We start from the raw sequence: 14,351 nt of genomic DNA, 5'->3' as shown, positions 1-14,351 counted from the left end.
CTGGCCAGGCATGGTGGCACACACCTGTAATCACAACTACTCGGGAGGCTGAGGCAGGAGAATCCCTTGAACCCAGGAGGTGGAGCTGAGACTGTGCCACTGTACGCCAACCTGAGGAACACAGCAAGAACCTGTCTCAAAAAAAGTAATTAATTAATTAACTTTTTAAAAAATTATTATGGAATTTGGAAAGATTGAGGCACTGGTAATTCAATGCCGGTGGGTCTTCTGATCTTGGAATTCACAAGTTATCAAACCAAATGCTGAACCTACGCAGGGAAGACAGAAAAAGTGAAACCTCTGTGCATTTCCTCACCCTGCCTGCTAACCAGCCCCTCCGTCCTGCCGGTTCCATGCTGGGGGCGTGGGGAGACAATGTCCCTTCTTACAACTGAGAAAGAGCACATGCTAGGGAGGCCTGAGACTTACTCTCCTTTTTTTTCAACGAATTTAATTCTTTTCCAAAGATGAAATATAAACATGCAAAGATTCTCTGTAATAATGATGATATATGAGCTAACATTTATTGGATTCTTAACCCTGGGAGGGCCCACACAGATCTCTCAGCATGCGTTATGCCATTTAATATTTACAGAAAACCCTGAGTTCAGAACCAATGCTAGAGATGGAGAAAATGAGGACCAGAGGCAAATAATTCGAGTATTGTAACACTGCCCCAAAGCTGAAATTTTTAACCATCCATCGTGACATCTAAAAACCTGGCCTCCTTCCTTTCTGCTGAGTTTCTCTGGCTCTACACCTGAATAATAGTTTCAATAAACCCCACCAGGTGTCATCTACATATTTTTTCACAAATAAGTCAAGGTACAGTTTATCATCCTCTGAATGCTAACAAATTCTGAAGATGCAAAACCTACAGGGTGTGTATAAATAATTTCACTCAGCGGTATAAATATGAATTCAATGCTGTTAAAAAAAAATGAACAACCTTGTTTCCCTAAGTTGTTGTGTTACCTCTTCTCTCCTGGATTTTTTATTGGCTCTCTGGTGCCAATAGGAACCTGTTCTAAAACTGATTAGCCCCGAGAAGGACTCTGTAATGAAATAAATCTGAAGTTAGATGTGCTTTCAATTTTCATTAAGAAGTGAGTTTTTTTCCAAACAGGACGTGTTTCCCAAAGAAAGCTTGGTGTCTTTTGTATTCTAAAACATGTCTGCTTCTGTGATTTCAAAGGACAGTAGAACCAATTCTTCTTGTAAATGGCCAATTTCAGTTCCTGTGAAAGACCCATGGAGGAAGTGGTTTGTGAATAGGATTTGAATAAAGGGTATTATTAGATCTCAAAGAGAATCAATAGATTCTAACATAGTTTTTCTTGCATTTCATCAATAAAGCAATGTTGTTATGAAGGCACTGCAATCATGTCTTCTCTCGTTGGTTTGAAAGCTTGTTTTTTGTTGCTGTTGATCGGCCTTTGGATGGTCTATCCTAAGGACAAATTCCTTTGGTTCTGCAATGCGTCATCGCTGCAACCATACCTTAAGGCTCAGAACACCTAGGGAGATAAATAGAAGTTAATTTTGTTATCTGGGCTTTATCAATAAATTTCAGCTTGGAAAGATTACATGACATGCCCTAAGTCCCACATTCAGCCACACTGGGAAGGCTGAGCACAGTTATAGGCTGAGCCTTAACATACTGAAGACAGAATCTGGGGGATCCCAGGCTCATCTCTTACTTTACTGTCAATCTCAAAGACAATCAATAGAGGCCCGGCGCAGTGGCTCACACCTGTAATCCCAACACTTTGGGAGGCTGAGGCAGGCGGATCACCTGAGGCCAGGAGTCCAAGACCAGCCCGGCCAACATGGTGAAACCCCATCTCTACTAAAAATACAAAAATTAGCTGGGCATGGTGGCAGGTGCCTGTAATCCCAGCTACTCCGAAGGCTGAGGCACAAGAATCACTTGAACCCAGGAGGTGGAAGTTGCAGTGAGCCAAGATTAGGCCACTGTACTCCAGCCTGGGTGACAGAACAAGACTCCATCTAAAAACAAAAAAGAGAGAGAGTATCAGCAGATTCTAACTTAGTTTTCCTTGCATTGCATCAATAAAGCAACATTGTTATGAAGGCATTGCAATCTTGTCTTCTCCTGTTGGTCTGAAAGCTTGTTTTTTGTTGTTGTTGATCAGCCTTTGGATGGTTTGTTTGGTTCTGCAGAAGCCAGGAGGGTTAGGGGCTGTTAGACTGAATTATGGGCCTCCCTCAATCTCCTAGAATCCATATGTTGAAATCCTAAGCCCCAGTGCCTCAGAATGCAAGCGGGTTTGGAGATAGGGTCTTTGCAGAAATCATTAAGTTAACAATGAAGACATTGGAGTGGGCTCTAATCCTAACCCTAAAACCTGGTGTTCCAATTACAGGAGGAAGATTTTGACACAGACATACACAGAGGGAAGAGAATTGTGAAGACAGCCATTTGCAAGCCCAGGAGAGAGGCCTAGAGCAGACCCTTCCCCACAGCCCTCAGAAGGGCCAACCCTGCAGTCACCTTCAGTTGGACTTCCAGCCTCCAGAACGGTAAGGAAATACATTTCTGTTGCTTTAAGTGGCTGCAGCCTGAGCATAGTAATACCTGGGCCATTGCAGCTGCCTTACCCATGATGATTCAGAGGCCTGAAGTATCCTGATCCTAAGCTCTACACCCCAAGACAGTGCTTCTGAAGCTAACAGTGCCAAATCCAGAAACCACAGACTGACCGATTATTTGGTGCTTACACACCGCACGTCTATCCTAGACACCCTGGAGACACAGCATCAGGCTTCCTCCCCAGCAAATCTCAGTGGAGGGTGTGAAATTGGAGCCTTCTTGGCCAACTGGTCTGAAGTTGAGTTGACCTCCTACCTTTCTCTCAACAATCTCTGGCTGGGGGAAGTTTTGCCTGGGAAATCCTCACTCACATGTGGATTTGTGGAGGCTATGCCCACCCAGACCCTCTGTTCTGACATTTTGTTCAAGAGGGCCGCATTGTTCTTATAAGGCTCACAGCCATGCTGCCCTCTCCCCAAAGTCCCACCTGTTCCCAGCAGCCCTAACTCGAGTCTTTTTGTGGACAAAGAGGAAAAGAGAGTAACGAGGCGCTGTGCTGAGCACTTTCCAGGCACGATCGCATCTCACCGTTACCGCCTCCCTGAGCAGAAGGCATCGCCCTCTCCATCTGCCAGATGGCGAAACTGAAGCACAGACGGGTCAGGAACCTGCCCCAAGCTCACACGGCTCATGAGTAAGGGGAATGGATTTGCTCTTGAGTTTCTAAGGCCTGTGCTTTGCTGGTACACAATGCGAGAGAGATGACCAAATGGCCTTGAGCTCCTCTTCCTCCAAGGTAACCACGGGGAAAGGCCCAGCCAGGACCTAGCCGGGTTAGTGCTTGTGACATTTTGTCTCTGGAAGTTTCAGAATCTGTCGCTGCAGAGGCTGGCAGGGACGTGCTTTTCACAGGCCACAGTGGCTCGTGCCTGTAATCCCAGTGCTTTGGGAGGCCAACGTGGGAGGATAGCTAGAGGCCAAGAGTTTGAGACCAGCCTGGGCAACATAGCAACACCCCATCTCTGCAAAGAAAAAAAAAAAGTACTGTGCCACTCAAAGAGACCCAAAAGATTGCTTCCGGCTCCACAATGAGGCAAACACAGAATGTGAGAGTAAGCGTTCAGGAGCACCCACACACATTTAACAGACCAGTGCTATGTTGCAAGAATCTAGTAATAAAAAAGAAACGAGCTTATATTTTCTATGGTTTTTTAATACAAAAATTTCAATTTCTCATCACATATTAGAGCCCACTGCAAATAAAAACCTGGGTCCTGGTCGGGTGCCGTGGCTCACACCTGTAATCCCAGCACTTTGGGAGGCCAAGCCGGGTGGATCACGAGGTCAGGAATTCAAGACCAGCCTGGCCAAGGTGGTGAAACCCCATCTCTACTAAAAATACAAAAATTAGCTGGGCCTGGTGGCATGTGCCTGTAATCCCAGCTACTCGGGGGCTGAGGCAGAGAATTGCTTAAACCCGGGAAGCGGAGGTTGCAATGAGCCGAGATTGCGCCACTGCACTCCAGCCTGGGTGACAGAGCGAGATCTCCGTCTCAAAAAAAAAACAAAAACAAAAACAAAAAAAAACAAACCTGGGTCCTTACCACTGATAGTTTGAGAAGCCCTGCTGAGACAGAGGTCTCAGTCACTGACTGAGGATAAAATGAGATGGAAAAATCTGGAGCCTGGGAAATGCAGGGATTCTCTCCAGCTGCGAGAGCCACACGGAGGATGCCCAGCCCCTAAGAAGTCCAACGTGAGCCCCTCAGCTGCCAACTGCACCCTTAGTAAGGGGCTTTCTGGAATAGTCAAATGGACAGTGCCCTGGAAGTTGAGAATTTGGCTTTTAGTCTCGGGTTTGCGTTTTTTGTTTATTTTTGAGGCAGGGTCTGGCTCTGTCACTCAGGCTGGAGTGCAGTGGCACGGTCTTGGCTCACTGCAGCCTCAACCTCTCATAGCCCTGGTTTAGTGGTGTGACGTTGGGCCAATCATTTAATCCTCTGTCCACTGATTTTCTCATCTGTAAGCTGGAGATCATAATACTGGTGCCTGCCTCATAGGGTTATTCTGTGGAATAAATGTGTTAATTTGTGAGCGTTCAGAGCAGTGCCTGAGTGCTATCTATGTATGTGTTCACCATTATTACAATTAGGTAGAAGTCATTTTTCCTTCTCAAGCCTGCAGTCTACTGAAACAGTTTTTAAACGACTTTTTTGGGATATTCCTTTGTGAAGGAGGTATTTCAAGACTTCCATAAGCATCTGACTTACATTTAATTTTTTTTTTTTTTTTTTTTGAGACAGAGTCTCGTTCTAGTGCACAGGCTGGAGTGCAATGGTGTGATCTCAGCTCACAGCAACCTCTGCCTCCCGGGTTCAAGCAATTCTCCTGCCTCAGCCTCCTGAGCAGCTGGGAGTACAAGTGCACGCCATCACACCCGGCTAATTTCCTATTTTTAGGAGAAACGGGGTTTCGCCATGTTGTCCAGGATGGTCTCGAACTCCTGACCTCAAGTGATCCACCTGCCTCGGCCTCCCAGAATGCTGGGATTACAGGCATGAGCCACTGTGCCCAGGCCATTCCAACTGTTTACCACAAAACTAAGCCTGCAGCTCTGGCCATTCATTTCTCAATTATCTGGGAAGAAATAGGGACAAGGCTGGGGGTATAGGAGAAGGGCCTCCTGACTGGACAGCAGGAAACCAGCCTGCCATTAACCACCCAGTGACCTCGGGCAAGTGCATGAACCTCCCTGCCCCTGAGGGTTTACGGCTCTGCCACCCTCTGTATCTTGAGGCAGGTGCTTTTGACAGCAGTCCCTCCTGTCCTTTAGATGAGTGGTCCCCAACCTTTCTGGTACCAGGGACCAGTTTCATGGAAGACAATTTTTCCATTGTCCTGGTGTGGGGGAAGGTTTCAGGATGATTCAAGCACACTACATGTATTGTTCACCTTATTTCTATTATCATTACATTGTAATATATAATGAAATAATTCTAGGCTGGGCGTGGTGACTCACGCCTGTAATCTCAGCACTTTAGGAGGCAGAGGTGGGTGGATCACCTGAGGTAGGGAGTTCAAGACCAGCCTAACCAACATGGAGAAACCCCGTCTCTACCAAAAATACAAAATTAGCTGGGCATGGTGGCCCATGCCTGTAATCCCAGCTACTTGGGAGGCTGAAGCAGGAGAATCGCTTGAACTCTGGAGGCGGAGGTTGGTGTGAGCCGAGATCGAGCCATTACACTCCAGCCTGGGCAACAAGAGTGAAACTCTGTCTCAAAAAAAAGAAAAAAGAAATAATTCTACAACTCACCGTAATGTAGAATCAGTGGGAACCCTGAGCTTGCTTTCCTGCAACTAGATGGTCCCATGCAGGGGTGACGGTAGACAGTGACAGATCATCAAGCATTAGATTCTCATAAGAAGCATGCAACCTAGATCCCTGGCTACGCAGTTCACAATAGGGTTCGTGCTGCTGCTGATTTGAGAGGAGGTGGAGCTCAGGCTGTAATGTGAACGATGGGGAGCAGCTGTAAATATAGATGAAGCTTTGCTTGCTCGCCCGCCACTCACCTCTGGCTGTGTGGGCCCGGTTCCTAACAGACCACGGGCCAGTACCAGTCCATGGCCCAGGTGTTGGTGACCCCTGCTTTAGATAACCAAACAAGCAGCCAGGCCCTGACATAGACTCATGTAGAAGCTCACCCTCTTCCCACTCCATTTTCAAGGCCATCCTGTTAATAAGAAAGTAACCAAAAGACAGCAAAGAGAAGGAAGAGGCCCCGCATGAGGATCTCACCCCGAGACCGGGCTAACTGTGGTTTTAGGCTCCTGTCATTTGCCTGGGAAACCTGAGCGTGTCTTTGCAGTTGCTCCCATCCACAGGCCTCTGTCTGACTGGCTTTCATCCCAGCCCACTTAACTTTCCTGCCCAAGAGATACCTGTGGTTTCCACCAGCCGCATGCTACTCCTCCTCCTGAAATGCTTCTACTCCTTTCTGCCCTGAGGGACCAACCAGATCCAGCCTGAAGGCCCAACTCAGTCCCTCCTGCTTCCCTGCCTCCCTCATCTCCTTCTTGTTTATGGCCCTGTTTCACTCCTGCCCCTGTGGTATCCCACAGACCTGACATTTGCACAGCATTCATGGTTGACAGGGCATGTTCACTGAACCCTCAAAATACATTATCTGTCAGCTTCTAAAACAAATCACCAGCTCTGGCATCTTAGGGCTACTGTAACGAAACGCCATACATTGGGTGGCTTCTCAACACAGAAATCAAATCGTTCTGAGGCTGGGAAGTCCAAGATCAAGGCAGATTTGGTGTCTGGTGAGGGTGTGCTTTCTGTTCATAGACAGTGCCTTTATGTTGTGTCCTCACATGGTGGAAGGGGTAAGAGGGTTCCCTTGGGCCTCTTTTGTAAGGGCACCAATTCCATTCACGAAGACTCCACCCTTGGGACCTAATCACTTCCCAAAGGCCGATCTCCCAATACCATCACCTCAGGGGTTAAGATTTTAACACAGAAATTTTGAAGGCACACAAACATTCAGACCACACATCCAGGGAGCTGAGTGGGATTTTTGCCCCCGCCTGCCTGTCTAGTGTCACTGGATAGCTGCCTGCAGTAGAGGGCTGGCAAAGGACTATTGTGCACTTTATGTACACACACCACCTCCTGTGAGCTTGGCATAACACCTGTGAGGTGGGTGGTGGCTTCTTTTTTAGAAACTTCAAAAGTGAAGCTCACTTTCAGTCTGGGCTCAGACTTGACATCTGGTATACCAAACTGTCTTACAAAGAAATAAGCAGAAGCAGATCACATGCTGAAACTCAGGGCCAATGCAGAGCCCGTAAGAGTCAGAGATAGGTCCAGCCCTGTCTATACAATGCCAAAGCCCCTCTCCTCCACCTCAGTCTCAGCCAGGCCTTGCCAGTCCACCCTTCTCCCTCCTCTGTCACCCCTGCCCTTGCCCCTCAGTGCTTGAGGCTCTACAAAGCCCCTGGCAGTCAGGGAACACGGAACCCTAGAATCCTTCGAGGAGGGTCTGGCCAAGGCAAATCAGTTATCTACCTGGGAGGCACACAAGACCTCCTCTCCACATAGAGAGCAAATCAGAGGCGGGGCTGTTGGGTACCAAGGGGGCAACTGTCCACTAGGAAATGTGCAGGGGCGTCACTTTTGTTTAGGGTTGGGTTTGGGTTGGTCGGCACAGTGGCTTGGATCCAGAGCCACTGGGATATTTGATGGGGTTGAGGACAGCCCTGCCAAACACCCTGCACCAAGCAAGTCAGTCCTATAGAAGGAAGGTCTGCCCACGCTGCTAGTACAGCCCCGTGAGGAATCACTGAGTCCCATCAGCTAGCTTTTCCTTTAGTATCCTCTCCTTATTGTTTATCATCTTGACATTGGCCCAAAGGGCTCAGTCCAGCACTCTGGACTCCACTGCCTGTTCTCAGGCTGCTGGAGGAGACAGGCATCCAGAAACACGTGACCGAGCCTCTGTGCACTCGGGACTTTTAATCTCCTTAATTGAAATTGATTGGCCTCTTGGGAGGCAGATCTGCATTGGCCCTGAGCTTCAGCATGTGATCAACTTTTGCTTATTTCTTTTAAAGACCAATTGACACACCATGGTATCCAATCTTCTCCCTGAATACCGGACCTATTTGCCAACCAGAAGCAAAACCAGAAACACATACACTTAGAAAAACAGCTCAGGAAACAAAAGTGCCTGATAAAAATATGGAGGGAAATATTCTGTCTCACAGTGACTTAGCATTATACAAAAGGCCAGTCAAAACCCCATTACCAAGGAAAGATATAGTCACATGGGAAAGGAGAGATGGGAGAGGCTGGGGGAAGAGTAAGCTGCCTGAAGCTCACAAGATATTCTAAGAGAATATCTAAGAACCAGCTGCAAAAAAAAGATAAAAAGGGAAGAAAGTGAAACATCTTTTTTTTTTTTTTTTTTTTTTGAGACAGAGTCTCACTCTGTCACCCAGGCTGGAGTGCAATGGTGCGATGATCTTGGCTCACTGCAACCTCCATCTCCTGGGCTCAAGCAATTTTCCTGCCTCAGCCTCCCAAGTAGCTGGGATTACAGGCATGCGCCACCACGCCCAGCTAATTTTTGTATTTCTAGTACAGACGGGGTTTCACCATGTTGCCTAGGCTGGTCTTGAACTCCTGGCCTCAAGTGATCCGCCCACCTCAGCCTCCCAAAGTGCTGGGATTATAGGCGTGAACCACATTCCCAGCCAAAATATCTTTTTAAATTGAAAGAAAACCAACATCAAGAGATTCGTTTGAGTGTCCAGATTTGTGTTCATCCAGATACACCATGATCACTCAGAAGCAGCTAGAGCTGGTTTACAAACCAGCTTGGCAGGTCATATCTCTTGGCAAAGCCTCTGATAAGAGCCTCTTACCTACCAGACTGATCGTATATCCTGGACATATCTCCCTGGGGCTCTCCTGTGTAATGCTGGTGGGTCATTTTACCAACTGGGCACTGGGCTTCGAAAGAACAGTCCTAGTTGGGGTGGGGCCACCTTGTGACTTCCAAGCTCTCGGTTCTGTTTCTGCACCAGCTGCATGGGGTTAACACCAGGGCAAAAGAAGCAAGAGGCAGGACCTTAGAGGCAAGAAAGCACAGCACTGACAAGTCAATTAATCACTATTGTGCATGTCAAACTCAGTGCAAACACCTTGCTTCCTGATCTTCTGAAGATCAAGTCCAGAGTCCAGATTTTAAAAGCACAAAGATCCAGCTGTTTTGCTGTTGGAAAGTTCCACTTACAAATCAATTCAAGGAGAAAGTACTTCTTAGACTCCATGTTCCCTACATAGAGGAAGAAAAACATTTTGTCTACCCTCTTATGTTCAGTTACTGAAGCCTGCAAATTAAATGGATAAAAGCCAGATTAACAAGAGAAATATATAAGAATTTTATTTGATGCTAATATTTTTTTCTTACACAGGAGGCCTCACAGAAAATAAGACCCCAGGTTGGGCATGGTGGCTCGTGCCTGTAATCCCAGCACTTTGGGAGGCCGAGGCAGGTGGATCACTTCAGGGCAGTTGTTCAAGACTAGCCTGGCCAACATGGTGAAACCCTGTCTCTACTAAAAATACAAAAATTAGCTGGGTGTGGTGATGTGCACCTGTAAGTCCCAGCTACTTGACTTGGGAGGCTAAGGTAGGAAAATCACTTGAACCTGGGAAGCAGAGGTTGCAGTGAGCTGAGATTGTGCCACTGCACTCCAGCCTGGGCAACAGAGTGAGACTCTATCTCAAAAGACAAAAAAGAAGAAGACCCCAAAAAAGTAGTCAGACTCAGGGGTTTATATGCCATTTTAACAAAGGGTGATAAACTGTGAAGTGACTAGACAAAGGAAAGCAGATGATTTGGGCTTCTAGGAGTGGTAAATTGTGGAAAGATAACTAGGAAATGTACAGTAGATAAGGGATGAATAGTAGGATTTGTTAGGCAGACTCACCTTGGTACTGTCTCCAGTGATAAGTCATCTCCAGTGATTAACAGTTATTCTCCTCTTCTGGTATTGGAGAGAGGCACCACTTCACAATTCCTTTACAAGTGAAAATTTATGTTACCTTTACAAAGGGAAACGTGGCCTGCTTTTAGGCAGAAAGCAGAAGGACAGAGAGCTTTTCCTGTGGCTGTATTTTCCCAATTGCCTTCAGCTCAAAATAATCCTTAAACCAAGTGGCATATTCTGGGCCCCTTCACCTAGCAGCAAGAAAGTGACGTAATGATGAAGGAGAAGGTGAACGCTGTAAAGACAGGGCTGTTACATCATCCATCATCACCGAACCAGGGTCTAAGGGTGCTGAACACATAGTAGGCACTCAATAAATATATGTTGAATGAATAAATAAATCAGTGGCTGGCTGGCTGGCTGGATGGATGGATGGATAGATGAATATTGGATAAAATAGGATTGCAGCAGCTACATAGTGTGGAAAAGAAAATTGCAGCTTATTGAATGCTGGCTCCCATAAAATACCACCAAGGCAATATGTTGATAAAGCAAAGCTCATGGCAGTAAGAGAGAGCACTACCCTGGCAGTCATAACAATGTCTGAGTGGGACAGATAAATTCAGGGTGTTTATGATGTTTAAGAGTCTGGTTTAAGGAAGGTCTTTCAGTATGGGGCAGTCTAAGATTGAATAGGATTATGATATAATCCAAGATCATGGAGACAGCAAGGTGAGTTAACAGTCATTTGATGCAATCTACCAAAGTTAAACAGTTTTAAGTAAGTTTAGGGGAAATTCCTAAAACGAACACTGAAGTTACTTGCAATCTTTATCTTTCTGGGCAAGTGTTTCCTGCCATAGTGAAATCATGTTGGTTGATACAATTTGGATCTGTGTCCCCGCCCAAATCTCATGTCAAACCGTAATCCCCAATGTTGGAAGTGGGTCCCAATGGGAGGTGATTGGATCATGGGAGTGGATCCTTCATGAATGGCTTAGCACCTTCCCCTCTGTGCTGTTCTCATGATGGTGAGTGAATTCTCATGAGATCTGGTTGTTTGAAAGTGTTTGGCAGCTCCCCCACCACATCCTCCTAGTCCAGACATGTAAGACGTGCCTGCTTCTCCTTCACCTTCCATCATCATTGTAAGTTTCCTGAGGCCTCCCTAGAAGCAGAAGCCACTATGCTTGCTGTACGACCTGTGGAACCATGAACCAATTAAACTTCTTTTCTTTATAAGTTGCCCCATCTCAGGCATTTCTTTATAGCAATGTGAGAACAGACAAATACATTGGTAAAGACAGTGGAATAGTCAAGTCATGTTATGAAGACCCCATGGTAGGAGTCATATAATGCAGACATAAGCAAGCTTATGTAGGTTTTGGTGGTTTCAGTCCTCAAGCTAATGGCCTTAAGTAAACTGTTCTCCTTCCACAGTGTGGCACATACAGACAAGTAAACCAAGTTTGTCCACAGGAAGACAAGCAAAACTTAAGTGGGCCCCAAGATAGAGGTGATGGTTAATTTCTGGTCATTGAGGCTGAGCCATAAAAAGGAGAGGTAATTCAGGAGGCCGGGCACAGCGGCTCACACCTGTAATCCCAGCACTTTGGGAGGCCGAGGCAGGCAGATCACCTGAGGTCGGGAGTTCGAGACCAGCCTGACCAACATGGAGAAACCCCGTCTCTATTAAAAATACAAAAAAATTAGCCGGGTATGGCGGCACACGCCTGTGATCCCAGCTGCTTGGGAGGCTGAGGCAGGAGAATCACTCGAACCCAGGAGGCAGAGGTTGCAGTGAGCCAAGATCGCGTCATTGCACTCCAGCCTGGGCGACAAGAGGGAAACTCTGTCTCAAAAAAAAAAAAAAAACAAAAGAAAGAAAAGAAAAGAATTGAAAACAAGGACTGAAATACATACCTGTATGCCCATGTTCATAGCAGCACCATTCACAACAGCCAAAAGGTAGAAATCACCCTAGTGTTTATCAACAGATAAATGGATAAATGGTATATCCATATGATGGGAGCCTTTTCAGCCATAAAAAGGAATGACATTCAGACACATGCTGCAATATGGATGAACCTCAAAAACATTATGCCAAGAGAAATAAGCTCAACACAAAAGGACAAATATTGCATGATTCCACTTCTATGAAATACCCAGAATAGGCAAATTCACAAAGTACTTTAGAGGACACCAGGGACTGAGGGGAGGGGAAATGGGGAGTCACTGCTTAATGGGTACAGAGTTTCTATTTGGAGCAACAAAAAGTTTTTGAAATAGTGGTGATGGTTGCACAACAATATGAGTGGAATTGATGCCACTGAATTGTACACTTAAACACAGTGAAAATGGCCAGGTGTGGTGACCTGTTATCCCAGCACTTTGGGAGGCTGAGGCAGACAGATCGCGTGAGCCCAGGATTTTGAGACCAGCCTGGGCAACATGGCAAAACCTCATCTCTACAAAAAAATACAAAAAAACAAAAAAATAGCTGAGTGTGGTGGCACACGCCTGTAGTCCCAGCTACCCAGAAGCTAGAGGTGGTAGGGATTACCCGAGCCCGGGAAGTTGAGGCTACAGTAAACCCTGATCACGCCACTGCACTCCAGCCTGGGTGACAGTGTAATACCCTGCCTCAGAAAAAAGACAGTCTCACAATTAAAATAAAATGTCTCACAATTAAAAATTAAAGCGCACACACACACACACATATAAAACTGTGTGTGTGTGTGTGCTTTCTTGTTAATTGTGGCAAATCACTATATTATATATATTTTATCACAATTTTTTTAAGTTGTAAAATAAGAAAAATGAAAAATTCCAAGATGGCAGCAGCATAGCATTAACCAAGTCCAGGGTCCTTCTGAGCATGAGCTCTGTGTGAAGCCAGCCCTGCTGAGAGGATGCAGAGCCCAAATCTAGGTGTCATTCCAGCTCCTGGAGACCAAGAGAGTGAAAGAAAGTGCCTCACTGGGCACTACTTCTGAACTCCATAATCTACTCAGTGATCAACAAGGATGATCAGGTGGCTTACGCTTGTAGTCCCAGCATTTTGGGAGGCTGAGGCGGGTGGATCGCTTGAGGTCAGGAGTTCAATACCAGCCTGGCCAACATGGTGAAACCCTGTCTCTACTAAAAATTAAAAAATTAGCAAGGCATGGTGGTGCACGCCTGTAATCCCAGCTACTCATGAGGCTGAGACAGGAGAATCGCTTGAACCCAGGAGGCAGAGGTTGCAGTGAGCTGAGACTCTGCCACTGCACTCCAGCCTGGGCGACAAGAGTGAGACTCCATCTCAAAACAAACAAACAACAACAACAACAACAACAACATATATTAGTACCAATGAGAGGTGGAGAAGGGAATGAAAAAGTGGGCAAGGCATAGCTTTGTCCCAAGAAACCTAATAAAAATCAGATTGCTTGCCACCTTGGCCACTTGCGCCTTTGATAATCAATCCTTGATCTGGGCTTTACTGAGCAAAAAGAGTGCCCTCGTGGCAAGCCAAACCAAACCAGTGACCTCAAGATGAGCTTCCAGAGCCTGGAGGCTACCTCTTGCTTGCAGCAAAAACATACACGTTCACTGGGGGCCTTCAGCTCTTTCACCTCTGGGTGATCACTCAACGGGAGGGTGGGGACTCCGCCTGCTGCCAGAGACCAGATCCCAAACCAAACATCCCCCATTAAAGTTATAAGAAACAGTTCTCTGGCTCCAACCCTGTCTACCATTTGAGTGCCTCAGCCACCCAAAAGCTTCTCTCACCATTTCTGGGACATTTCATGGGTATTTGTGATTCTCTCAGCAACCCCATAGTACGCAATACTTCCTCCAATTCTAACACTGGTTTTCCGCAAGGATAGGCGCTGCCTCAACCTCTGAAAGCCTGGAAGCCCCAGGAAGGTGCCTCACCCCAGTCCTGCCTCCTACACAGGTACCTATGGCCAAGCAGGACATCAATCCAGCCCCTGTGCTATGCTCTTCCTCCCTAAAGAGGAGAGAAGCCTGAATCACCCCAGCACCCCAGCACCCCAGCGTGGGGCCATGGCGTAGGTTCTCAGGTACTCCTAAGATCCTGAGGAAGGTCTGGGAGGACGATGTGTGGCCTTGCTCGGCTAAAAGTTGCCTTTCGGGGTTGGTGCCAGGCCTGGGATCTGCCCCAACAGCCCTCCAGGCAAATCCGGATGGGGCCTGAATCCTGGAGATTTCAGTTTGATCTGCAGTTCCTGACATACCAGAAGTGCAGGGCCCAGGGTGCTGCAGCCAAAAAATCACAATACAC

General features: G+C 46.7%; 1 protein-coding gene and 1 long non-coding RNA gene across 5 annotated transcripts in view; one reads left to right on the top strand and one right to left on the bottom strand.

Moving 5' to 3' along the window:
• BEND7 (BEN domain containing 7) overlaps positions 1–14,351 on the top strand; it is a 146,732-nt gene that overhangs the window by 107,671 nt on the left and 24,710 nt on the right. For 2 of the 4 annotated variants that reach the window (XR_008491912.2, XR_008491911.2), the window contains exon 9: positions 2,388–2,544. Coding sequence is in view for 2 of the 4 variants with exons in the window: in XM_063669568.1 (XP_063525638.1) it covers positions 2,388–2,401 (14 nt within the window). In the remaining 2 variants the exon portion in view is untranslated. Of the gene's footprint in view, positions 1–2,387; positions 3,748–14,351 lie in introns of those variants that run through there. The other 2 variants (XM_063669568.1, XM_054435397.2) reach the window with 2 other exon arrangements.
• On the bottom strand, positions 490–10,220 carry LOC134740138 (uncharacterized). The gene is made up of 3 exons (XR_010127394.1): positions 10,061–10,220; positions 8,994–9,402; positions 490–1,517 (listed from the first exon to the last, which is right to left on the bottom strand). It is a non-coding gene; the product is annotated as an uncharacterized LOC134740138 (long non-coding RNA).

Source organism: Pongo pygmaeus, chromosome 8 (genome assembly GCF_028885625.2).
Source record: "Pongo pygmaeus isolate AG05252 chromosome 8, NHGRI_mPonPyg2-v2.0_pri, whole genome shotgun sequence".
NCBI lineage: Eukaryota > Metazoa > Chordata > Mammalia > Primates > Hominidae > Pongo > Pongo pygmaeus.
Note: the sequence above shows the minus strand (reverse complement) of the source record. Positions and strands in the feature narration are given on the sequence as shown.